Below are 26,876 nucleotides of genomic sequence, written 5' to 3' on the forward strand. Positions count from 1 at the left end.
TACAAGTGTGTGTAACAGTCTCGTCTGTGTGGTCTGAAATTGAATGTAGTTGCCTGGAGAGGTGGAGGGAGCACTGCCCGTCACCCTGCCCTGACACGGGTGGGGGCGGAGCCACAAGTGTGCCCAGCAATCTTGTCTGTGCAGGTTGAAAGAGACTGTAGTTGCCTGGAGAAGCTGAGGGTGCACTGTATCTTCTCCTGCCCTTTTTGTGGCACAGATGGAGCCACAGGTGTGTCCAACAGTATAGTCCATGCAGGCCGAAAGCTCCTGCAGTTGCCCGGAGAGGAAGAGGAAACACTGTGCCCACCCTCACCCCCACCCCTGTCCTATTAGGGGCAGGGACATAGCTACATGGCTGCCCAACAGTCTAGTTCTGGTGCATACTGAAAGCAACTACAGTTTCCTGGAGAGGCTGGTCCAGGTCTCTCCAGCTTCCTCTCAGCCAGAGGTGGACCAGAAGCCATGGCTAGGGCAGCAATCTGACCTGGGTGGAAAGTAGCCAGTCTGCACCCTGGCTGTGATTTTCACCAGCCCTACCTCCCCTCATGCCAAGGGCAGAGGCAAAATGGAGGCTGCTGGCCTCTTTCTGACTTGGACAAGTTCAGACTTTAGCTGTTCTTAGGATTGGACTTCAGCCAGCCGAATTTACTGAACAGTAGCTGAATTTGCTGCCTGACTCTCTTCTTCCCCCATTTTTGGGAAATGGAGCTTTCCACTATAGCCAGGATATAGCTCCTGAGGTGGCTTGCCCTGCCAGTAGGGGATGGGCATTAGCCTCTCCACATGGAGTGCTCTACTCACAGATCTTCACTGCAGATGGATGGTCTCCTTCTTTTGTTCTTCCAAGGGTGTTGCAGGATGCTTTTCTGGTCTCCTGGGTCCCCCAAACAGGTGATTTAGATAGCTCTGACTGATTACTAAATACAGTGTAGGCCAAGCTGGCTCTTGGTATGTTCTACTCTGCCGCCATCTTGCCTCTCCTGTACCATGCTGTTTTAATTTTTGATCCCACCCCTTGAGACTTTTCTGCCTTTTGCTGTTTTTGTTAATTTTTGTTATTTGCTTTTCTTTCATTTTCATTTAATTTGGACTGTATTATTCAATTCTGTACTTTTATTGAGAAATGAAAATGTATGTCCATGCAAAAATTAGTAAACAGATGTTCATAGAAACTTTATTTATATTAGTAAATATTAGAGTAGTCCAAATGCTCATCAGCTGGTTGAAAGGTAAACAAATTGTGGTATTGCCAAACAATAAAATGCTATACAGCAGTAAAAAAGAACGAACTACTGGTGCATTTCACATAGGTGAGTAAAGGAAGCCTGAAACAAAAACTGTTTATGGTAAGATCCATTTATGTGATGTTCTACAAAAGGTAAAAGTATAGTCAAAGAAAGCAGGCCAGTGGGAGGAGGGCACTGATATCAAAGGAACCCAAGAGAACTTTTAGGGTGACTAAAATGTTTTATATCTTAATTGTGGTGGTGGTCTCATGAGTGTATGTATTTGCCCAAGACTCATCATTGTATACTTAAAATTGGTGAATTTTGTTGAATGTAAATTATATCATTGACGCTGACAAAAAAGACATTTAATAAAAAACCAGCACTTTTTACTAGGCTGCCAATGAATATTATTTACCAAGTCTTAAGTGAACATAGAATACTTGTTTAATTGAATATTTGATTATATTTTTGCTAGGAGTACAAAAGGAAGAGAAGAGGGGCCAAAAGATCACGACCCTAATCAAGATCTAGTTTCCATAGTTGGAAGTTAAGGGGCAGTGTCTTATTCTGATGAACTAAGAGTTAGCAATGAAGACATTTTGTTTCAAAATATCTAAGCAAAAATTAGGAAAAAAGCTAAAGGCAAAGGCTCTGGAAGCAAGACTTGAATCTGGAAGCATGGTACAGGAGACTTATTTTTAGTTAATTGCCTAATAAAGTTACCTAATATTTCTGACCTTATACACATATCATTTTAATAAAAATTCAAAAACACTGGGAGTGTATTACTAGAAATGTTATTAGGAAAACCAGAATGGGTATTTAACCCAGGTTAGCTGACGGAGGAGTGGAAGCTTTGATATGATAAACTGCTTTCTCAGGGAGGGGATGCCTAAACTGAGTGTGAAAGGATGAGTAAGACTTTCCAGATGATTCTGTCAGAAAGTAATTTGTTATTAAGGATGTTTCTTTTGTCTTGCAACTGTTGAGCTCAAGTTAGTACTTGTGTTTTCTAGATATATATTCTTGCCAGCTGCAGAAATACACAAATAAATCTTTTCCTTGTATATATTTTTCTTAAAAGGTATTGCTCATACTTTACTATGTTGAATAAGAGTGTTTGAAAAGATATTCTTGTTTGTTTTTTATGTTTTATTACTCAGTACTACTCCATGTTTTCCATGTATAGAATTAATTTTGCCTCCTGATCATATAGTTAATTGACTGTAATCATAATTCTTTAGTAAGTTGTTGAGTGATGTTGGCTAAGATTTTCTTTAGGTTCCTTGGATCTGTATTCGTAAACTGTATTGGTCATTTTTCTTCATTTGTATCATACTTTTTAGGTTTTAAGATTAAACTCATTTATTGGCTCCTAAAAATAAGCCAGATAAAAAAGGCCACTTTTAATATGAAAAATTAGGAAAATTATGCAGTTATTCATTAAGGTGAGGCAGGATCACCACATTGTCCAACTTCTCCTCTTAGATTTATGTAGTGCCTAGCTTAATAAGTATAGGAAGATTTTTGGAGCAAGTTTAATAACTTTTAAAATTTCAATTATTGGATTTTATTTATGTTTAAGATTTATTTTTTTTACTTCTCCCTGCCCCCTTGTTATTTTTCACTTGCTGTGTCTGTCTGTCTTCCTTGATTCTTTAGGAGGCACTGGGAGCCAAACCTGGGGACTATGACGTGGGAGGGAGGTGCCTAATCACTTGAGCCACCATTCCTCCCTGCTTTGTTGTGTCTCTCATTCTGTTTTTCCTCCCCATGTCTCTTGTTGCGTCATCTTGTTGTGTCAGCTCACCGTGCATGCCCATCGCGCCAGCTTGCTAACTTCTTTAGGGGGCACCGGGATCCGAACCAGCAATGTGGGAGCCTAGTCGCCTGAGCCCCGTCCACATCCCTGGGCTTTATTTTTTGTGTTTATGCTTTTTAAAATAGGTGACAATTTTATCAAGTATATTGACATCTCATTGAAATTAGCTATAATATGTAAAATAAATGCTAGTTTTTCTACTTGTGATCCATTTACTTTTTTTTCCTACTTTATTATTATTTTTAAAGATTTATTTATTTCTCTCCCCACCCCCCCACCCCCCCGTTGTCTGCTCTCTGTGTCCATTTGCTGTGTGTTCTTCTGTGTCCGCCTGCATTCTTGTCACCGGCGCCAGGATTCTGTGTCTCTTTTTGTGGTGTCATCTTACTGCGTCACTCTTTGTATGCGGCGCCACTCCTGGACAGGCTGCACTTTTTTCACGTGGAGTGCTCTCCATGCAGGACGCGCTCATTGCATGTGGGGCTCCCCTACACGGGGGACACCCCTGCGTGGCATGGCTCTCCTTGTGCGCATCAGCCCTGTGTGTGGGCCAGCTCACCATGTGGGTCAGGAGGCCCTGAGTTTGAACCCTCGACCTCCCATATGATAGGCGGATGCTCTATAAGTTGAGCCAAATCCACTTCCCTCATTTACATTTTAATGGCAGTTTTCAGTTTTGTTGATTTTAGAGAACCAAATGAAATTATTAGCCAGTTTCCAAAAGAATTTGGGTAGGGTACTTAAAATAAAAGATAACTTATTAGTGGATCCATTCATGTAATAGCCACTATGCTGAATATTAGGATACAGTGCTTGACCACTTAAAGCTCACACTTTAATAAGAGACAGTAAAAAGGCAATTGCATTGTGAGGTACTAATTGTTATATAAAAAGAATATACTGAGTGCTGTAGGAGCACTGGAGGAAAATCCATTGCCTGCCATTCTCAGTAAGCATTCTTTTCCTGATATTTTAAATTTTTTGAGACTTATAAAGCTACTATTTTTGCTCAAACCACCCACCATTGTACTATTTAAAATGAAAATTTGCCTTTGAACACTGAAATGGAGGAAGGTTGGAGACATCGTTGTATGATCTCATAATATAATAAAAGGAAGCATACCAGTTGTCATAAATCTTTCTTACTATTAAAATCTGAATATATTACTTGGATCCTTTTGAAATAGGCATTAATCATTATGAACAGTATCTTCAGTGATGCTTCTGTACAAGATGTAGTTGTTCTTTAAGTTGTCCTCTGATAAAAAGCCAAGGTTGTCATATTCTAAAGAGAACTAAAATAATACAGGTGTGTAAGTTTCCAGTAAGATAATTTGATATGAAGACAATTTGAACTTGAAGGATCTATAGAACAGTTCTTAACTTGGGTTCTAAGAATTTTGTGCTAAGAAATCTGTAAAGTCCCTTAAGTTAACAGTGTTGTTCAGATCTTCTGTATCCTTGCTGTTTTTTGATGTGCAGTTCTTTCAGTTATAGAGATTGGTGTTAAAATCTCCAATCATGGGAAACGGACTTTGGCCCAGTGGTTGGGGCGTCCGTCTACCATATGGGAGGTCCGCGGTTCAAACCCTGGGCCTCCTTGACCCGTGTGGAGCTGGCCATGCAGCAGTGCTGATGCGCGCAAGAAGTGCCGTGCCACGCAAGGGGTGTCCCCCGCGTAGGGGAGCCCCACGCGCAAGGAGTGCGCCCGTGAGGAAAGCCGCCCAGCATGAAAAGAAAGAGCAGCCTGCCCAGGAATGGCGCCGCCCACACTTCCCGTGCCGCTGACGACAACAGAAGCGGACAAGAGAGACGCAGCAAACAGACACCAAGAACAGACAACCAGGGGAGGGGGGGAAATTAAATAAATAAATAAATCTTTAAAAAAAAAAAAATCTCCAATCATGATTGTGAATTTGTCAATTTTTCCCTTTTGTTCTGTCAGTTTTTGCTTTCCTTAGCATAGTTTTTAGGTACCAACATATTTAAAATTGTTGTCTTGCCGATGAATTGGCCCTTGTATCATTAAGAAATGTTTCTATTTACATTTAGTTATACCCCTTATCTTGAATTCTGTTTTACATAATATTATTATAGCTACTCTGGCTATCTTATGCTTACTGTTTGCATAGTATGTGTTTTTCCATCATTTTACATCCAATCTATCTGTATCTTCATATTTAGAGTATTTCTCTTGGAGCCAACATGTAGTTTTTTGGTTTTTTTAATTTATTTTGACAGTCTCTTTTAATTGAATTATTTCATCTATTTACATTAAGTATAGTTATGATAAGTTTGGATGTAGGTCTACATGACGGGTAAGTTCATGTGTGAAGTTGGCTAAGTTATGGGGTCCGTTGGGTCAAGCAAGCGTTGGCCTGATGGTTACTGTGAGGGTATTTCATGGATTTAAATCATTAGTCAGTTGATTGCATCTGTGGCTGATTATATCTACAATCAGTAAAGGAGACTGCCTTCAGCAATGAGAGAAGTCTCTTTCAATGAGTTGAAGGCCCGAAAGGGAGAACAATGATTTCATCAGCCAAAAAAAAAAAAAAGAATTTCTAATTCTCCTTCACCAGCCAGCCTGGAAAGTACATAGAAAATTTCATCAGAGTTCCTAACTTGCAGACTATTGTATGGAATTCGAACATCCCCAATCCCCACAATTATTTGTGCCAATTCCTATAATAAATGTAATAATATGTAATTGCTTATTACATAAGTGTGTGTGTGTGTTTATTCTGTTGGTCCTCTAAACAGTCTATAATTTTGCTTCTTGGTTTTTAAATTTGTCCCATCTTTTTTATTGTTGTTGTTGTTCCTGTCTTCTCTTCTTCCTTTTTAACTACTTTGGTGTTAATTAAATATTTATTATTCCATTTTAATTCCTCTATTGGCTTTTTAACTATTCCTTTTTCATTTTTTTCATTGCATTTTTTCAGTGGTCACTCTAGAGATTACAGTTTGGATCCATATTTTTTTATGGCCAATGTAGAGTTAATATCGTGTCAGTTCTGGTAAAATGTAAGAATCTTGCAAAAATCTTTTTATGACCTATCCTTTGTGCTTTTGTTTTGAGTCATATTTACATCTGCTTTATGTTATAAACTCCACAATACAGTTTTATAATTTCTGCTTTAGAGAATCATGTCCTTTTTAAAAATATGATATAAAACTATATATATTTTTATATTTACTCACATATTTACTATTTTCAGAGCTCTTTATTCCATTGTGTAGATTAAAATAATCCTGCAGTCATTTCCCTGCAGCCTAAAAACTTTCTTTAGCATTTGTGTTTCTTATAGCATATCTCTGCTGGCTACACATTCTTTCAGTTTTGGTTTACATAAAAGCCTCTATTTTGCCTTCTATTTTAGAGGATATTTTCACTGGATAAAGAATTTGGGGTTACTTTTGTTTTTCTAGAGCATTTTAAACTATTGTTCCCTTGTCTTCTGATCTTTGTTGCTGATGAGAAGTTAGGTTTCATTTGTAATGTTATTCTTGTTTAGGTTTTGTGTCTCTTTTTAAAGGTTTTTCTTTTTAAATGGTTTTCAGCAGTTTATGACTTGCCTTTTTTGGTTTTCTCTGTGTTTTTCGTGGTTGGAACCCACTGTTTGGAGGAATTTTATATCCATTATTACTTTTTCTGTCCAGTTTCCTTTTGACTTTTTTTCCTGGGCCTCCATTTCCACATGTTAGCCTTTGTGATATTAACCCATCTCATTTCTGTTAAATCTTCTCAGTTCTTCAGATTGACTAATTTTTATTCATCTATCTTAAAATTAATTGAACTTCTGTTCCATTTATAATCTGCTCTAAACGCATCCATTGAATTTTTCTTTTTTAGATATTTTTACTTTTCAATTTAGAATTTCCATTTGTCCTTTTTATAGTTCCACGTTTCTTGTATGCATCATATTTTCATTCTTCCTAACCATATTTTAAAATATAATAAGTGCTTTAAACTTCTTGCCTACTGATTCCAACTTCTGGGTCACTCTGGAGTTTGTTTCTTTTGACTGCTTTTCTCTTGACAAAGGGTCATGTTTGCCTGTTCCTTCATGTATCTAGTAAGTTTTGATGAATACTGGATATTGTTGATAATACCTTATAGAGACTCTGCAGTTTGCCAGCTTCCTCTGAAAAGTGTTGATTTTTGCTTTAGCAGTCAGTTAACTTGGCTTGAGTCAATTAGCAAATTAGTCTTCCCTGTAGGGACAGCAGCCCAAATAACTTATTTTCTTAGCCTTCCAGTGGACTCCTGGCATGTTCATTGGAATTTCCCTTGTACATACTTGGTGCAGGGCTCATAAAAGCACCTGTAATTTGTATACAAATTTCACATTTCTCTACTCTGAAATCTTTCTTGGATTTCCCCTCTTTCTAGCCATTCTGTTAGTCCCCAACGTCATCCTCTGTCTCTTATAGCCACTAAGACTCCCTTTCTACTTGAATTTCAGTAGCTAGGTAAACCAAAGTTTGCCTCCAGGTGGAAAGCTGTACAAGTGCAAATTTCACCCTCTGTGTTTCCCTTGTTACAAGGATCAGCTTCTAGCTTTTGCTTGTTTTTAGTGGCTCTTCTGGACTGTTAAACTGTTGTTCTTAATATTTTGTCAGACTGTATTTTTATCTGCTGGTAGGTTTAGTCAGATACAAGCTGTTTATACATTACCGGAAGCAGAACTTCCTTCTTATTTCTAAATTGCTCTGGCCTGTATTGGTGCTTATGTCAGCTAACCAAAAAGTCGTTGTGGTGGGTAAAAGTAGCAGATTCTATAGTTCTGTAGTCCTAGGAAGAGTGCTACGGCAGTCTTACCTTTGGGTTTAATATAGGATGTGATTTTTCAGGAGTATTTGACTCTTTAGCCATCAAGCAAATTTAGTAGTCATCATAAAAGATCATGATGGACTGATTGATTTATATTATTTCACGCATACAGGCAAGTGGAAAAATAACACAGAGAACTCCAATATGCCCCCTCCTCAGGTACCCAGATTTACTAACTTTTAACGTTTTGCCACATTTCTTATATTGTTCATCCTCTCCGTTTTGCTACATATTTTCTAAACAGTTCCGAGTAGGTTGCATATATCATGTGCCTTTAACACTTAAAACTCCTATGTATATTTCCTAAAGATCATGATATATTTTTTATATTAGAGTAATTTTAATAACCTGATACGGTTTCATGTAAATGACATCATAGGACTAACCGTAGCTGAGAATGATGAGCTGTATCTATTCATTGTTAGATAATTTGGAGAGAGTTTGTTTTTTGTTCTCTTTTTTGTGTTTGCTTCAGCCAATATCTCCTCTTCAAGTTTGGCTAGAGGGCGTTCACAAAGAAAACCCAAATCTTCATTGAGATCCACAGTCTTATCCAATGCTACATGCCTGGTCCTTCTTAGTTAGATAAATAGGTACCCTCAATTTGAAAGTCTGTTAAGAGGGAACAAGATCAGAGGTTCTTGGTGTGTGTGGTGTCTGTGTACAGACATGCACCTGGGAGGGGATAAATGTAATTTTATTTTTACAACTTAATATGTTTAAATGGGAAAAGGCGAATATGAAGGGCTTAATCTAGCAGAAGTTATTTACATTTAATTATTAAAAAATACTTCTCATTCAAAAAAATCTCTTCCTCGCCACATTAATTTTCCCCTCATCTTTTGATCATTTTGAATATACAAACATATACTCTTTCTTCCATCTTAGAAAATAAATTCTCAAACACCCTACTTTGCTCTCCAGTTAACATCTGACTTTTTTCCTCTTTTGTCACCTACTTACTCTCTTTGTTTGTTTTTTAGGGGGTACTGGGGATTGAACCTGGGACCTCATACATGGGAAGCAGGCACTCAACCACTGAGCTACACCCGCTCCCCTACTTACTGTTTTTAATTTCTCTCCTTTTATTATTTCTTGAATACACTCCAAGCAGGTGTTCTCCCCCATCATTACACTGAAACTGTCTTATGAAGGTCATTGCTGAAGCCAGTGCTTATCGTTTAGTCATCATCTTATTTGACCTTAATTTTCATTCTCCTTGAAACACTTTCTTTACCTCACTTTTTTTTTTTAAGATTTATTTATTTCTCCCCTGTCTCTTCGTTGTTTTGTGTTCACTGTCTGCTTTCTGTGTCAGTTCATTGTGCATTCTTGTGGCTGCTTGTCTTCTCGTTAGGCGACACTGGGAACCAACCCTGGGACTCCTTGGAGTGGAGAGAGGTGCTCATTCTCTTGTGCCACCTCACCTCCCCAGTCTGCTGCATCTCTTATTGTCTCTCTTCTATGTTTCTCTTTGTTGCATCATCTCACTGCACCAGCTCTCCGTGTGGGCCAGCACTCCCTATCTGTCAGCTCTCCTCTCAGGCCAGCTTGCCACGTGGGCCAGCTCACCCTCACTGTGAGGCCCTAGGAGTCAAACCCTGGACCTCCCATGTTGTAGACAGGAGCCCAATTGCTTAAGCTGCGTCCACTTCCCTTTACCTCACTTCTAAGACATATTCTCTCCTAAAATTTTTTCCTACCTCTCTGACCATTCCACCTCAGTTTCTTAATTCCTCCTCATTTCTCCTTACCTAAATGTGGTAGTGCCCCAAGAGCTCAGTTTTTGGGCATTTTCTTTGGACACTCCCTTCCTAGGTGATCTCATTGAGTCTTTGCCCTTTAACAACTCTCTTTGTGCTGATGATTCCCAAATTAATATTTCCAGCTCAGACTTCTCCCCTGGTTGGTCTCTAGCCTCCTGATTCTACCTTCTGCATTTCATTCAGGTTGCTTCTCCAATATCTTGAAACAGAGCCTACCTGGAACAATGCTCACTTTCCAGTCCCTTACCCTGCCTGATTTGTCTGTTCACATCATGAACCACTAGCTGACATATTATCTATTTACTGGTTTATGTATTTATCATTTTTCTCCCCCCCTTCTGTCTCCCTTCACTAAAATGTAATCTTCATGAAGACAGCGACTTTTTCTGTTTATGTTTCTCTAGCGTGTAGAATAGCGTCTTTCTATGTAGTAGGTCGAAGTAAATTTTTGTTGATTGAATAGTGAGTAAATGAATCACTGAATGGTGAGATGGCAGATGGAGTTCAAAAAATAAGCTGAAGCACGAGGCTTTAGAATTACTTTAACTTTCTGTTAACTCAAGATTTCTTAATTCCATTGTGAGTGCAGCTAGTGAGTTGTTTGACTCTATGTATGGGAAGATGTAGTACCTGTCCTTTTAAATATCTAAATAACAATAGTTGATTAGTGATGAAAATAATATAAATAAATAAATCTTAGCCATGCTAGTGAGCCAACATGTGGAAGAAAATCTTCCTTACCTAGTGGGGGGAAAAAACAAAACAACTAAGCATGGTACATAGTTGTGGGGAAATCTGAATTTAGCAATTAAAATTGGGACCTAATTGAAGCTTAGATCCTGACTGGCTTTAAGATGTCTATTTTTCTTTGATTTTATAAATGACACTCAATTGCCCTGCCCTTCATAGTCCTGAGGCTACTTTCTGACTTTAACAACCAAGTCAGAAATGCTCCCTCATATAGTTTAGTCAGTTAAAAAGCTCCAGCCAAAATAACGCACCCAGTGAAGTTTGCCTATTATTGGCACTAAGAGAGTAGCCCATCTCATTTTTAAAAGCATGACAATCATTTCCTTTCCCACAGAATTACAACCCTTTTGACCAGCTCAAGATAGTCTACCTAAAATGATAGCCATGTTTTTGATATGTTACTAGTGTGGCTTTCTTATGCCAGTGTTATATATTACACCATCTATGTTGTGAACAGCATGAAAATATGTCTAATATTTTTTGTTTGTGTGGGATCTTTTTAGTATTTTTTTATTCAGGGGACAGGACATGGAAGGGTAAACTTCATAGAGTTACAATCCACCCCAACAAACCTATGTAAGATTTACATAGAATCTGGCATTAACACCAGAGAGTCAAAGTCACCTGGTACATACCTAAGCCATATTTTCTTCATCTGGGGTCATCATAGTACAGTTCTTGGTAGATTTGCTATGAAGATTTAAAAGAGGTAGTACATGTAAAACATTTCATAGAGCTCCTAGCACATAAAAAGACCTCTACAAATGATAGCTTTCATCATTATTTTTCCTTCTGGATAACTAAGACATTGCCATGCCAGCCTTAGTTCTCATATAGGAAAAAATTATGGAAGCAGAAATCCTAATTCAGGCCAGTACCTTCCTTTGCTTTTTAAAAATCTGGGCTACTATGGTCAAATGTGCAGAGATTTATATCTGTAGCTTCAACCACTTGAAAGCCAATAGTATAATTGTGATTGATTGTAGTTTTTTTTTCCTTTCGGACAATGGAATATTCATGATGTAGGCCTTTGAAGGAGACCCGTAGTTTAATTCACTATTTTTTTAAATGTGTTTTTCTCCTGTGAACTCACAAAGCATCTTCTTACCTTGGGACTTATCTGTTTGTTCCTGGAATGCTCTTCCCTGACATATATGACTCCTCTTCATCATTGAGGTTCAGCTCAGAAGTCGTCTAACTGCTAACCATTCTATTTAAAGTAGTATTCACCCTACCTCACCCCCTGGTCACTCCATCATATCACTTTGACACAGCCATTCCATGTCGTCTTCTCCTGAAATGTCAGTTTCATCCTTTAGGCTTTTTCCGGGTATCTTTAGGCATCAGTAAATTCCTTTTCTGCTTGGGTTAGCCTGAGTTGGTTTCTGTTGCTTGTGGACATGAAACCCGACTGATGTAGAAATTGATACCCAGAGTGGTTGTAGGCAGCATACACTCAGGGAAATAGTCGATATTTGGGGTTGTTTATCTGGCCTAGGAGATGGGTTATTTTTATTTCTTTGTTGGTGTGGTTTTAATGAACACTTACAATGCTTATCACTTACTGTTTTAAGTACCTTTACATAAATCCAAACAACACCATGAGGTAGGCGTTATCATTAGCTCTGTTTTACAGTTAAGGAAATAGGTAGAGAACACGTAAATAACCTGCCCAAGGATACATAGCTAGAGAGTAGAATTTCAGTTGGTATTAAAAGCAGAAAAAATTCTCTGCTTTTTTGCTCATTGTCCAGTTATTGGAATCTGGTAGTCCATGAAAGGCAGAGTTGTAGAGCTAATGAAAACTATTACCCCGGTTACTTTCAATATAGTATATACCTAAAGGAAGCTTTAGGGTCACGTTGCCACTGCAGCAGAAAGAATGAAGGAAATCAAGGTCTACTGGATTGAGTGGTGCCCAAGTTTCCAGGCTGCTATGACAAATACCACACAATGGGTTGGTTTAGCAACGGGAATTTATTGTCATGCCTTAAGAGAATAGAAGGGTCACTTCTTCCTGGGGTCAGGAGCGTCTTGACGGCCAGCATTCCTTGGGGTTTCTTGGGCTTCCTGTCCCATGGTGATGTCCTCTCCTTTCTCTTCCTGGTTCCTCTGACTTCTGACTTCCAGCTCTTCCCCATGGCTTTCTCTTTGATAAGATCCCCAGTAATAGGATTAAGAACCATCCTAATCCCTTTGACTTCATTTTACCTAAAAATAACAACTTCAAAAGGTCCTATGTACAGTGGGTTCACACCCATAGGAATGGGATTAAAATTATGTTTTTCCCCCACTGGGGTGCATAATTCAACCTACTCCAAATGGATAACTTGAAGAAAGAAAGACAAGATTTACATAGATATGTTTGGCTAAAAGCTGGGAGTAAAACTCATAGACATAGATTTAGGGTTGAGACAGCTCTAAATTAATCTATTTAAACCAGCATGATCTGAATTCTTTTCTTGCCAGGTTTCTTATTTGAGAGTTAAGCTATTGATCAGAAGGAGTTATATCAGCTATCCCCAACCAATCTTCAAATACTCTGTTCAAGAAAAGGTGTTGTGGCAATTGTAGAGAAAGATGTAATTTTTTAGAGAATTTTATAGAGAAAGATGTAATGTTTAGTTAGGTGGGTAGTTTATAATGAGATGTGTAATATAAAATATGTGCTTTATAGCCTATTTTAATCTATTATTTAAGACTCAAATTATTCTGTTTAAGTTGGGTAACTCATAAAATGATCATGCTTAATATTGAGAGGAGATCTGCAAAACACAAAACATTTTGGAGAATATACTACCTTTCCAAATTTGGGTGAGAGAAGTGAGAAGGAGTACTATTTTTATAAGAGCTCTCTGTCCTCTTCTCTACTCTCTAAGACCATGTTGGCTATAGTCATGCTATTCCTAGAATCTCCTAATCTATATGTAGGATCAACAAGAAATCATTTAATCTTACCTCCCAAAATGTGATGTGTTAAACCAGAAGTAGGCCAACTGTAGCACTTGGGCCAAATCCAACCATGTGGTTTGTTTCTGTATGGTCCTGAGCTAGGAATGGTTTTTACATTTTAAAGGGCTATTTTTTGTTTGTTTTTTTGTTTGTTTTTTAAAAAGAAAGCAATATGTGACAGAGACAGTATGCGGCCTGCAAAGTCTCAAATATTTACTATTTATATTTTTATAGAAGTTTGACAACCCATTCCTTATACCATACCTGGTGCTGGGGCTACAAGATAGATAAAGGGAAATTTATAATCAGATTTCTCCTAAGGGATTTGTAGACTCTACTGGCGTTTCATTGTGTCTGATAGCAGTCCCCAATTGTTCATAAATTTTTCCCTATATTTCTCCTTATGTTTTCCCCTTACTTAAAAAGTAGTTATAGCTTTATGTATCAACAAGCATTGCTGTGTAACAAATTATCCAAGCAGGAAGTGGCTTAAAACAACAAACATTTATTCTTAGGAGTCAGAGAATCAGTTGGCAGTCCGTTGATTTAATCTGGACTCAGCTAGGAGAGGCTCTGTTCCATGTATTTCTCATTTTCCTCCTGGGCTCAGCCTGGGCAAATCCTTCTCAGAATGAAGGCAGAAGTTTAAGAGAGCAAATTGAAATATACAAAGCCTCTTGAAGACTAGGCTGAATTTGCATACTGGGGTTTCCAACTCATTCTGTTGACCAAAGCAGATCACATGACTGAACCCAAAGGTCAGGGAAGTATGACTCACCCTCTTTGGGAGGACACTGGAAAGTTACATGGCGAAGGCTATGAAAGTTAGGATATATCCTCCAGCCATCATTGGAAATTGGGTCACATTGACATAACAAATCTGGACAGCAAGGAATCATTCCACAGAAATTATTCTTTTTGGGTACCAGGAGTATGAGAGCCTAAATTCCTTCAATTCAGCTAATATGTATCGAGTGCCTACTTTGTGCTTAATACTTTATTAAGTAATGGGGCTTTAGGAGCTTAAGATCTAAACAGTGAAAATAGACAGTAAATACTTAAAAGATGGTGTGACAGCACCAATAAGAGACATTTTTACGTTTATAAAGGCAGCAACAGAAGAGAGGGATAATCAACTCTGTCTTGTGAAGACAGAAAGTTCTGTTGAAGAGATAGGTTTTACCTTGCAGGTTGGACAAATCATCATTCTCTTCAGAACAAAGTCAAGTAGAGAAGTACTATTTGTGGCAAATATTATAGCTGTCTGTTAATGCTTAGAAATTGAGTATAATTAAAATCTTGTTTGCCCAGATAATAGAAAAGCCACCAAGAACCAGTGAGTAACATTGTGTTAAATTAATTATTTCCTTAAATTAGTTCAGTAGTGAAGTAATCAAACTTTGTCATCAGAATCACCTGGAGGACTTGATAAAATGCACATTGCTAGATGCGCCCCCAGAGTTTCTATTTTGTAGGTCTGGAATAGCCCAGATAATTTACATTTCTAAGAAGTTTCTAGTGATGTTGATAGTGCTAGTCCAGGGACTACACTCTGAGAAACATTTCTTGAATCCTTCCTATGTGCCTGGCACTCTGCAATGTGGTGAGTATATAAAAATAAACAGAAATCACCCCTGCCCTCAAATTGCTTATGATAGGGTGGTAGAGACAGACAAGTAAATATATATAATGATAGTACAATGTGCAGGATACTGCAGTGCATGGAATTATGGATTGCTATGATAATACACCGAAGGGACATCTAACCCAGAATGAGGCCAGATGCTGCAGGTGTGTGTAAGACCCAGCGAACTCTCTACCAAGGATTTAATCCTGAGCTGAGTTTAAAATACTGTAAAAAATCAGAAAGTAGCAACAAATAGAAAAATGACCTGAATCATGCTTTACATGACACTGGTAAATGGAGCCTTCTTTAACGTTGCCTTTAAGAAAGAAAAAATTTTTTAAGATTTATTTATTTACATTATATATTTAGCCCCCTCTCCCCCAGATGGTTCTCTTGTCTGTCTACTTATTGTTTGCTTTCCTTCTCCAGGAAGCACTGGGAACCAAACACAGGACCTCGCACATGGGAGGCGAGTGCCCAGTGGCCTGAGCCACATCTGCTCCCCATGGGCTGTGGTGTCTGCTGGCTTGTGGCATCTGCTGGTTTAGGCATCTAGCTCGTTGCAGCTGGTGTGGGCGCCTGCTCATCTTCTTTGGGAGGCACCAGGACCTCCCATGTGTTAGGCAGACGCCCAACTACTTGAGCCACATCCACTTCCCACCTTTAAGAAATTTTTGATCAAAAAATTTTAAACAGGGAAACGGACTTGGCCCAGCGGTTAGGGCGTCCGTCTACCACATGGGAGGTCCGCGGTTCAAACCCCAGGCCTCCTTGACCCGTGTGGAGCTGGCCATGCTCAGTGCTGATGCGCGCAAGGAGTGCCGTGCCACGCAAGGGTGTCCCCCGCGTGGGGGAGCCCCACGCGCAAGGAGTGCGCCCGTGAGGAAAGTCGCCCAGCGTGAAAGAAAGTGCAGCCTGCCCAGGAATGGCGCCGCCCACACTTCCCGTGCCGCTGACGACAACAGAAGCAGACAAAGAAACAAGACGCAGCAAATAGACACCAAGAACAGACAACCAGGGGAGGGGGGGAAATTAAATAAATAAATAAATCTTTTAAAAAAAAAAAATTTTTAAACAAGTTTTTGCTTATATAGATAGAACAACTTAGGTCTGAACTGGTTGCATTACAAATAAAAGATACTCCCTCCCTTTGTAGTTTGTTCTTCAGCTATTTTTAAGATGCCAATTAGAGAAAGATGTTATGTTTATCATATGCGATTCTGTGTTGGTTTTTTTTTTTTTTTTTTTTTTTTTTTGCAAAAACTGCTAGAAATTTTCTTTATGTCAGAGTGCAGACACAACTGGACAAGAGCAGGAACAATCAGAGCTGGGCTGGGGAAAGAAACAGTTGCTTAGGCAATTCGACCTGGGAATCCATGTACTGAGCCCACAGGTGACCAGGATCAGTTATTTCATTGCATTTATAGTCTGGTGTGAGACTGTGAGACGGGATTTCTTTGCTTCAAAAACAGCATTGAGGAGGAATGCAGTGGGGGTTAGGCTGTGGACCTGGGCAGGGGGACAGACAGCTCTCCCTTGAGCTTGGTAAGCTGGGTGAGGAGCTTGGGCAAGAATTGATTAGAAGTATACTTGAAGTAAGCAGCTGGCTCATGAGTAGGCTGAGTTATATTTATATGCCTAGCAAGTAGAAGAATGAACATGACAAGTGCTGAACTAGTTTAGAGAAACAGAATTACACTCATGTCATTATTGTTAGTCTTGGCAGTAAAGACATTCTGCTCTGTTATTGAAGCACTCCTGGACTATGTGGTGATCTCAGCCTAATGGGTTAATAATTTAGAGGGTCAATGATCTGTAGGGCTCCTAGTCCATCTATTTATATTTCTTTACTCAAAAGAACATACTTAACTATATGGAGACTATTTCATTTTAAATAGCTATACTCCCTCCAACAAAGAGAACTGAAATCAAATAGAAATTATAAATAGAATGTTCAAACTTTAAAAAACATACATTACATACATTTTCCCTGAAGATGAATTCTTAATGAAAATTATCTGTAGTATTTGTTAAGTGCACTTTCATAATATAATTTAATTAACAGTGAAATCTTGTAACCTTTTTCTTAGCACACGTCTGTGGATGGATATACTGAACCACACATCCAACCTCCTAAATCAAGTAGCAGACAGAACATCCCTCGGTGTAGAAACTCCATTACATCAGCAACAGACGAACAGCCTCACATTGGAAATTATCGTTTACAAAAAACAATAGGGAAGGGAAATTTTGCCAAAGTGAAATTGGCAAGACATGTTCTAACTGGTAGAGAGGTAAGTTTTCATGATTTCCTTTTAATATTTCCTTGGATCTCTCAGTCTTGTTAAAAAGCTTTCTTGTATTTTCTGGAATCCCTGACAGTTGCAATATAATAAACAACTGGATTATGGTGCAAATGGAACATTAGTAGGTAGAGCTAGCTCAAGGCATAAAAGTTGACCTTTTAATGTTAAGGTAAGAATCATCCCTGTACATTAGTGTCTCATATAAATCAGGTGTGCTACAGATAAGCTTTCGTCAGCCTTCTGCCTTTCATTATATGGTTTCTCATGAAACCCCAGGAATGGGTCTCAGTTCCTCTTAATAATTATTGCTAAAGGTAAATTAGTGTAAATATGCAGAAAGTCATCTACTAATTTATATTCATTTAGAGACTAAGTTGAACAAATGTTTTACAGGTGTTTTCTTAGGTAATGAGAGAATTTGATTTCTAAAATCCCATATGTTTTAAATTATGTGTATTTATATAGTAAAAATTTATGTATTTGCATTCATGTGTATTATGTATGCATATCTACACGGGGTCAAAGGCTTTATTTTAATAGCTAAATATCTAATATTCTATATTACTTGCTCCGACTAAGACATTATTTAAAGAACCTCAAATATAAAATGTTTTAATAAGTTTTCATTTTGCTCTATGCCTACTGTTGTCATTTCTGTTGAATTTATTCCTCCCTGTCTATCCTGACCCTGGAGCTGTTCGGACACAGACTGTGCTAGGCAGAGAATTAAGAGATCATTCAAATCCATTTTGTCAGCCTGCTATAAGTAAGCTTGGGTGTCTGATCTCTCTGCCCATGTAACCATTTTGTCCATATAATGCTTACCTTACTGCAAGTTTATAAGCCACCCCCTGTTATTTGTTACTTAACAAGATTATGAGGAAAAGATTGAGATTCAAGATGGTTTTTATTTTAAAATGAGAAACTTGGAAAAAATAACAAAGCCTTAATATTGATTTAGGATTAAATAGGTTAAAGATGTAGGTCAATGTAGTATATTCTAAGCTACCATATTAGCAAAACCAGCACCCAATTGTTTGAATACCAAATATATCTAAATTATATCTAGTTAGGAATGAAACAACAGATATATTCTTCCTATGTTTTTATTCACTAAAATATATATTCTCAAATATAGTTTTATGGTTCTCTTTTTTAGGTTGCTGTCAAAATAATAGACAAAACTCAGCTCAATCCTACCAGTCTACAAAAGGTATTTAATTGTTTTAAAACTTAATTTAGAATTGGGTTTATTATTAATACGATATTCTGTAAACTCAGGTATCCTAAATTTCCTATTAGGTACACTACTACATTAGACCAATTATGTGAAGAAAAGACATATGATATAAAACAATGTTTATGACTTATCAAATAATTGTTTGAAAAATATCTACTATTCAGCTGCATGCACCATGTGAAAGGAATTTGCCAATTTTAATTTAGTGGAATAAAACTTGTGTCCAATATTTTGAAATATTCAGGTTCTGCTTAGTTAAAACTCTAGTTAAGAGCTAATACTGTCCATTGGTGTGTCTCCTTTATTGCTTCACTTTTTTTCCTAAGAACTAGTCTTTCAACTCACAGTGAAAGAACGTTTCTTTAAAGGGTGAAAACGTAACCCAACATGGAGAGAAAAGGAAATGTTTAGGAAATGGATTGCCCTGGTTAACCAATGCCATTTCATGTTGCTTCAGTAATTACTTACGGAAAAACTTTATCAAATGTGCATTTTAGTAATTTTAAAATGAAGCAGATAGTTTAATTTTATGACATATAAGCTAAATTTTTACTTAGTGAGAAAATATACATTGTGATTTTTATAAGAATACAATGGGATTATGGTCACATGTAATTGTGATATAACTCTGGATTCATAAAACAGAATTGTATCATAAGAAATTTTTAGAATGGTGTGTTTAACATACCTGCTTTGCCAAAAGTAGATTAAAATTTGGATTTGTGCCTACTGGATTTATATAAATTATAGATTGTGGCAAAGTGGCTTTGTTAATGTAGGTGTTAAATTATGCAAAAAAAAAAAGCAAAGTTCCCACATCCTCACCCTACTTCCCAAGCATTTAAAATAAAATTTAACTTACAAGACTTTGAGTTACAAAATAAAAATAAAAATGGGGTTGCATTTCCTCTTAGTTTAGTGTCACATAATTCAGTTAATTTTATACATTCTCCTTAGAGGTCTGTCTTTGTACTTAACTAAAATGTATTTTAAATTTGACAGCTAATATAACTTTTTATAGCACTGATATTTCTGATCAATGAGAAGACGAAAGGTGTTTGTTGGCTCCTATTTCTGTTGAGTGTGAGATAATATGCCTTATGGATCCCCTGTCGGAGAAAATGTCTTCCACCAGTCTTTCAGCTAACCATATTGTATTTGTGTGAGTTCCAAAAAAGAACCCTCCCCAAGGCAGATGAATTACCCAAAGATGTCCTTTTTACTTGGCTAGAACCATGATGAGACAGATTTTTGGCACCCCCTGCTGGGAACCATTTTTTAAAAAGCACAAACAACATAATTTTGTTATGGCAAGTGTCATGGCAAGTGGCCCTTTCCATCACCTGCCTAGCTTTTCCACTTTTCCTGGATTAAACTGTAATTTAAAGTAGACTTCTAGAACTACTCTAGGCCTGTTGTGGTAGCTGGGGTATACAGCAATGGACCTTCATTCTGTTTTTCCTAAGAGGGCCCAAAGAACTCTGAAATTGTGCTTGTTAAAACGTGAATATGAAACTGTATGTTGCTTTATTTATCTAGATAATTTTAAAATGTGGTAGTTGGTGACAAGTAATTTCTGCTTTAAATTCTGCTAGTTTAAATGATAAAGCATTGCTTTTTGAAATAGACATAAAGAATCATGGCAATTTTGCTTTCTTTTCTGTGGCAATAAAAGCAAAGGAAAAATTTAAATTCACTAAATATACACAATGTATATATTGGTCCTTTAAAAATAATTTACTTCTGACAACCAGCAAGATGGCAGCGGAGTAAGGAGCTCCTAGAATCAGCTCCTGCTACAGGACAGTTAGCAAACACCCAGAGCTATCTGCAGCTAGCTGAAGCACCTATTTGGGGGCTCCAGGAGACCAGAAGAGCATCCTGCAACATCCTTGAAGGAATGGAAGGAGATGAACTGCCCATCTGCAGAGAAGATTCACGAGTAGAGGCTCCACACCCCGGAGGCCGGTACCCATCCTCCATTGGAGGCACAAGCTACCTGGGGAGCTGCTCCGCTGCTGGAATTGAAAGTCCACTTCCCAAAAATGGAGGAGGAAGAGACAGTTGGGCACCAACTTCAGCTACTGATGAGTAAATTCAGCAGGCTAAAGTATAATCCTGAGAATAGCTAAAGTATCAACCTGTCCAAGTCAGAAAGAGGCCAGGAGCCGCCATCTTAACTCTGCGCCTGGCACGAGGGGAAGCGGGACAGACTGAGGATCCCAGTGCTGGTGGGGACCGGCTTCTTTCCATCCAGATCAGACTGCAGGTCTAGCCTAGGCCCCAACCGCACCTCTGGCAGGGAGAAAGCTGGGTGGACCTGTGCCAGCCTCTCTGGGAAATTACAGGGATTTTAGGAAAATTAGGTGATTATTCCTAATTTAGGGAAATTAGGTGATTATCCTAATTTGGCAGCATGAGTTGCTCCAGGAGCTATTCTGTGGTTGGAGTTTGAAGCTCCATTTTCCAAAAATGGGAGGAAGAGACTATTGGCTACTGATTTCAGCTACTGATTAGTAAATTCGGCTGGCTAAAGTGTAACCCTAAGAACAGCTAAAATTTGAACCTGTCTGGATCGGAAAGAGGCTGGTAGCTGCCATTTTGACTCCGCCCCCAGCATGAGGGGAAGCTGGGCTGAATGAAAATCACAGTGACTGTAGGGACTGGTTTCTTTCACCCAGATCAGCCTGCAGCCCTAGACTAGGCTTCAGCCCCACTTCTGGCAGGGAGGAGGCTGGTGGGCCCTGCACCAGCCTATCCAGGTAACTGCAGGTACGTGTGGCTGGCATAGACTGAATAATGGGAGGTATACTGGGGCAATTGCGGTCATCTTGACCCACACTACAGAGATTGCTGCCCACACTTGCAGCTCTGTCCCCATCCCAGGCAGGGGAGAAAGGTACGTCAAGCTTCATCGGTCTCCCTGGGCAACTACAGTCTAGACCTGTAGGACTTGGATTATTCCACACAGCTGTGGCTCTGTCCCTCCCCCTGGCAAATGAGAAAGTTGGGAGAAGCTTCATTGGTGCCTGGGGCAATGAGGGCAGCTTGAGCCTCCACAGCTTATAGCACCAACTACATCCTTGGCTCCTACTGCACAGCCAACAAGGGAGAAAGGGCAGGAAGCCCTAAACTAAAGAGAGAAACTGCACCCAGAATAAATACTCTAGTAAGCCAGGTGCCAAGACACCAATAAAAAATTACAGTCCACACCAAGAAACTGAGGATAAGGCCCAGTTAAAGGAACAAGATAAGCCACCACATGATATAAAGTAGTTGAGACAACTAATCATTGATTCAAACAAATCTCCTTAATAAATTTAATGAGATGGCTAATAAATTTAATGAGATGGCTAAAGAGATTAAGGTTATTAAAAAGACATTGGATGAGCACAAAGAAGAATTTGAAAGCATACATAGAAAAATTTTATGGGAATGAAAGGTGCAATAAATGAAATTTAAAAAACAATGGAATCATATAATAGCAGATTTGAGGAGGCAGAAGAAAGGATTGGTGAGCTTAAAGAAATGGCCTCTGAAAGTGAACATACAAAAGAACAGATGAAGAAAAGAATGGAAAAAATTGAATAAGCTCTCAGGGAACTAAAGGACAGCAAAAGGCACACAAACATACGTGTCATGGGTGTCCCAGAAGGAGAAAGGAAAAGGGGCAGAAGGAATATTTGAAGGAATAAGAGTAGAAAAATTCCCAACCCTATTGAAGGACATTAGATATCCATGTCCAAGAAGCACAGTGTACTCCCATCTGAAAAAATCCAAATAGACCAACTCTAAGATGCATACTAATCAGAATGTCGAATGCCAAAGACAAAGAGAGAATTCTGAGAACAGCAAGAGAAAAGCAATACATAACATATAAGGGATACCCAATAAGATTAAGTGCTGATTTCTCACCCGAAATCATGGAGGCAAGAAGACAGTGGTATGATATATTTAAGATACTACAAGAGAAAAACTTCTACCCAAGAATCTTATATCCTGCAAGATTCTTTCAAAAATGAGGACAAGTTTTAGAGTATTCATAGATAAATAGAAACCAAGAGAATTTCTAACCAAGAGAATAGATTTTAAGGAAATACTAAAGGATGTGCTAGAGCCTGAAAAGAAAGACAGGAGAGTGTGGCCTGGAAGAGAGTCTAGAAATGAAGATTGTATCAATAAAAGTAGCAAAGTATCAAAAGAATGGTAAAAATAAAATATGACAGATAAAAATCACATAGGAATAAACTTAACCAACGATATAAAGTACTTGTAGTGGAAAACTGCAACTCAATGTTAAAAGAAATCAAAAAAGGCCTAAATAACTGGAAGAACATTTCATGCTTATGGATTGGAAGACTAAATATCAATAAGATGTCAATTCTACTCAAATTGATGTACAGATTCAATGCAATCCTGATAAAAATTCCACCAGCATGTTTTTTAAAAATTGAAAACATGATTATCAAGTTTATTTAGAAGGGTAAGGGGTCCTGAATAGCCAGAAACAGTTAAAAAGGAAAAGCGAACTCTCATCTCCAGACTTGAAATCATATTACCTAGCTATCGTGGTAAAAACACCATGGTATTGGCATAAAGACAGACACATAGACCAATGGAACCAAATTGATGGTTCAGAAACAGACACTTACATGTTTCTATGGTCAAGTGATTTTTGACTAGCCTGTCAAACCCACACAGTTGGACAGAACAGTCCATTCAAGAACTGGTGCTGAAAGAACTGGATATCCATAGCCAAAAGAAGGAAAGAGGACCCCTGTCTCACACCTTATCTAAAAATTAACTCAAAATGAATCAGAAACCTAAAAATAAAAGCAAGAACCATAAAGCTTCTATAAGAAATTGAAGGAAAATATCTCTAAGACTTGGTGGTAGGTGGTGGAATCTTAAAGGAGATAAAAGAGGAGCACTGAGATTGACTACTGATGTTTAACATATGTAGAAGTTTTAATTAGCTTTGCTGTAAAAGTGTGGAAATATTTAGAGTGGATGGTAGCATATAGTGAGTAACAGCTAGTTTATAAATGGGTATGTGGCTGAAAATGATAGTCTAGGTATATAAATGCCAATTTGCAGAACGCTAAAGAATAATCTAGGAACCGAATAGCAGGGTAAACCAAGAAGTGGATGAGAATAGTGGTTGATGGTACAGATGCAAGAGTATTCTTTGTTAGCTAGAGAAAATGCACATTACTGTTACAGGGTGGTGGGAACTTAAAGAAGCATAGGGAAAATACAACTGGAGTGACCTATGGACTGTGGTTAGTAGTAATAATATTATATTCTTGCATCTATGCCAAAGATGTACTGTGTTGATAAAGGGGCAGTATGGAATATGTGTGCCAAATGTACACTATGGGCATGGTAACAATCAGATGATGTTACCTTATCTGTAAGAAATGTTCCACCACAGTGTGGTGTTGATGGAGGGGTACTGTTTGGGAATCTGCACATGTGCATGATTGTTTTACAAGTTTACAACTTCTGTCATAAAAATATATTTAAAAAATAATAACAGGGTGGGTTGAGGGAAAAATACACCAAATGTAAGATAAGGACTATAATTAGTGGTAAGATTTTGACAGTATTCTTTCATAATCTGTAACAAATGTCTTACAGCAATGCAAGGTGTTGGTGGAGGGTTGATGTATGGGACCCCTGTATGATGTTATGCATGTTTGCTTTATAAGTTCACAACTTTTACTATACACTTATTGTTTATGTATGTTCATATATAAATGATATAAAGATAATAATAGGGTGGGTTGGGGAAAAAATACTTTGTTTAGTAGTAATATTTTTACAGTGCTCTTTAATCATTAGTTAAAAATGTTTAACAACATTGCAAGGTGGTAGGGTGAAGTACAAGAGTCCTGTATGATGTTATATATATTTGTTTCATAAGTGCACAACTATTACTGTACACTTATTGTTTATGTATATGTTTGAGTGATATATTTCAATAAATTTTTAAAAATTAAAAAAATTTATTTCTAACATTCATAAATTGGCTTCTGTTAAGATTCGAATAAACAGATGAAGGCTTGATTAACTCTCATTAATTATAGAACATTCAGTGTTAATTAAATGCCAGTAGCAACTCCCAGTCTGTTATATTGAAACAATAAATAGTGGAATGAAAAGTAATCCATTTGTTTTCCTTAGCATTGGCTGTCAAATTTTATAGGTAAAAAATAGGAAAACATGCTTTCCATGTCTTAGGAATACGTGCTTATCAAAAGGAAGAGAATAACACACTTATATGAAATAAGGGTTCATTTTAATCAACTGTGGTATAGAGAATCTCATCTTCAGCAGTGCTGGATTAAATTTTGTTCTGGGTTTGCATCTAAATCTAAGTCGATCTCCCTCCATTTTCCCATATTTATAGGAAATATTGCCTTCCTTTGCCAACATTGGCGAATCACATGTTTTGAATTAATGGAGTCCGATTTAACACGTTTTTATTGTTTAAAAGTATTTGAAGTGGATACTGTGGGCACTTCCTCTTCAAAGCAGGAACGCCCCCAAGCATATCAGTGTTGTCTGGACTCTGGTCTGTGGTAATCTGTCCAGCCTTCTTAGTAGTTTTGGAGGAAAACCAAAACAATTTTGAAATACAAGATTAAGTATGTTTTTCTCAGAAATTCCACCAGGCTTTGAAAATTGGACACATTAGTTTAGGTATAAACTACAGAGTTTTTGTTGGCCTTTCTGTCAGCTCACAGTCATCAGGGTGCAGTTTATCTCTGTTAACATTTCTGTGTTGCTTGTGTATTGTTTATTAGTGCGCATTTTCTGTTGTTCTCCTATGTTGCATTATATTTCTCATTCACAGAAATGACCCAGTGGTTCAGAAATGATTTCCTGAAGAGTAAAATCTACAATGGAAATAGAAATAAGGCTGCTACAACTTAGATTAATTTTATTTAATAAAAAGAGAACTGCTGCGTTAGTTATGTAGAACACAAGTCTGTGCACTAGGACAGTGATTTTGCATAAGGAGTGAGGGTATGAAAAATTTCAATAATGGATAAAATTAAACTTTATAAAATAAGTAATGCATTTACTCCTGTCTGGTGTGTTTTATGTTATATAAAATGTTGTCAAACAGCAACCTGAAGCCTTTTAAACTTTGTGATTTTCAGATGAAGCTCAAAGATCTCTCTGATAGACTTAAGGTTTCCAGAAAATGTGCAAAATAATCTCTGTCATGTTAATCAGTTTGACCACTAAAGGTAGAGAAGATTAAACTGTGGAAGCAATACTCAGAAGTAAATTTCTTTTATCAAATTACCAAAAACCAAACTTGTAAAGTCAATCACGAAATTACTGACAAGTATTTTGATCAAGGAGAGAGCAGAAGAAGCTCCTTTTGTTAATATTCTTTAACAGATGTCTCTGGACATCTGTTGAAATAACAGTTATTCTTATAAAGCATGCTTTACAGCAAATTTCACTTTACGCTTAGACAAAACCACTTATCTACTGAGTATTTCTTTCATAACACATGCGTGTGCATCATATTCCTGACCAGTTCTTCTGTGTCAGTGAGAACCTTAGTGATGAGTAATATTTCTTAAGCTGGGTTATGGACTGGAAGTGTTGTCTGAATCAGTTATAATGAAATACCACTAGGGTAGGAATATTCCTGCCATGCACATATGCCCAGTGTACTCACTGCTTCATTTTCCATGAAATTAGTGGCCATCCGCATGCCTTTGGTATTGAAGGAAATACTGAAAACAGGGATTATAATAAATTTCTTGCTACTGAGAGAGATGTCTCTTTAGCATGCAGTATGAAGAATTGGTGGGAAGTATAATTTTCACAGTGAAATAAGATGGATTTTGTGGGAAAAGTTGTTAAAACAAGATTTTTATTTCAAAGTGATACCAATAATGTTAATATCAAGCTGCAATATCAAAAGTTTAAATTGTTGAGAATAATATAAACATTTTCTGTGAAGACCAAATTGTGTTTCAAGGAGTTAAATAACCAAATATCTGACTTTTCTAAACTATGGTGGCCCTCTTTATTGGCAAAAAGGCTAATGACTTTGTAATTGGACATGTTTAATATACAAATACTACATCCAAATATAACACTTTTCAGAGACAGTGTATCCAAAGAGTATGTTAAGGATCCCTCATATTTTTTTCTAAGTTGGGCATTTGCAGTTTGTTGACATAGTAAACTATTTTTAATTTTTGTATGGAAACTTCAAAATGCCATTCCCATTTTTAAAAAATAGTTGCTTTTTCATGATATTTATTTATTGTGCTAAAATGTTTCATTTCTATTTCTTTTTAAAAAAATAAAATAT

At 37.6% G+C, this 26,876-nt stretch overlaps 1 protein-coding gene across 3 annotated transcripts in view; it reads left to right on the top strand.

The window, feature by feature from the left end:
* MARK1 (microtubule affinity regulating kinase 1) overlaps nucleotides 1-26,876 on the top strand; it is a 152,371-nt gene that overhangs the window by 42,362 nt on the left and 83,133 nt on the right. For all 3 annotated transcript variants that reach the window (XM_058275244.2, XM_058275243.2, XM_071207748.1), the window contains exons 2-3: nucleotides 17,074-17,277; nucleotides 18,449-18,502. In XM_058275244.2, coding sequence (XP_058131227.1) covers nucleotides 17,074-17,277; nucleotides 18,449-18,502 — 258 coding nt within the window. The remainder of the gene's footprint in view (nucleotides 1-17,073; nucleotides 17,278-18,448; nucleotides 18,503-26,876) is intronic.

This window comes from Dasypus novemcinctus, chromosome 13, assembly GCF_030445035.2.
Source record: "Dasypus novemcinctus isolate mDasNov1 chromosome 13, mDasNov1.1.hap2, whole genome shotgun sequence".
NCBI classification, from domain to species: Eukaryota; Metazoa; Chordata; class Mammalia; order Cingulata; family Dasypodidae; genus Dasypus; species Dasypus novemcinctus.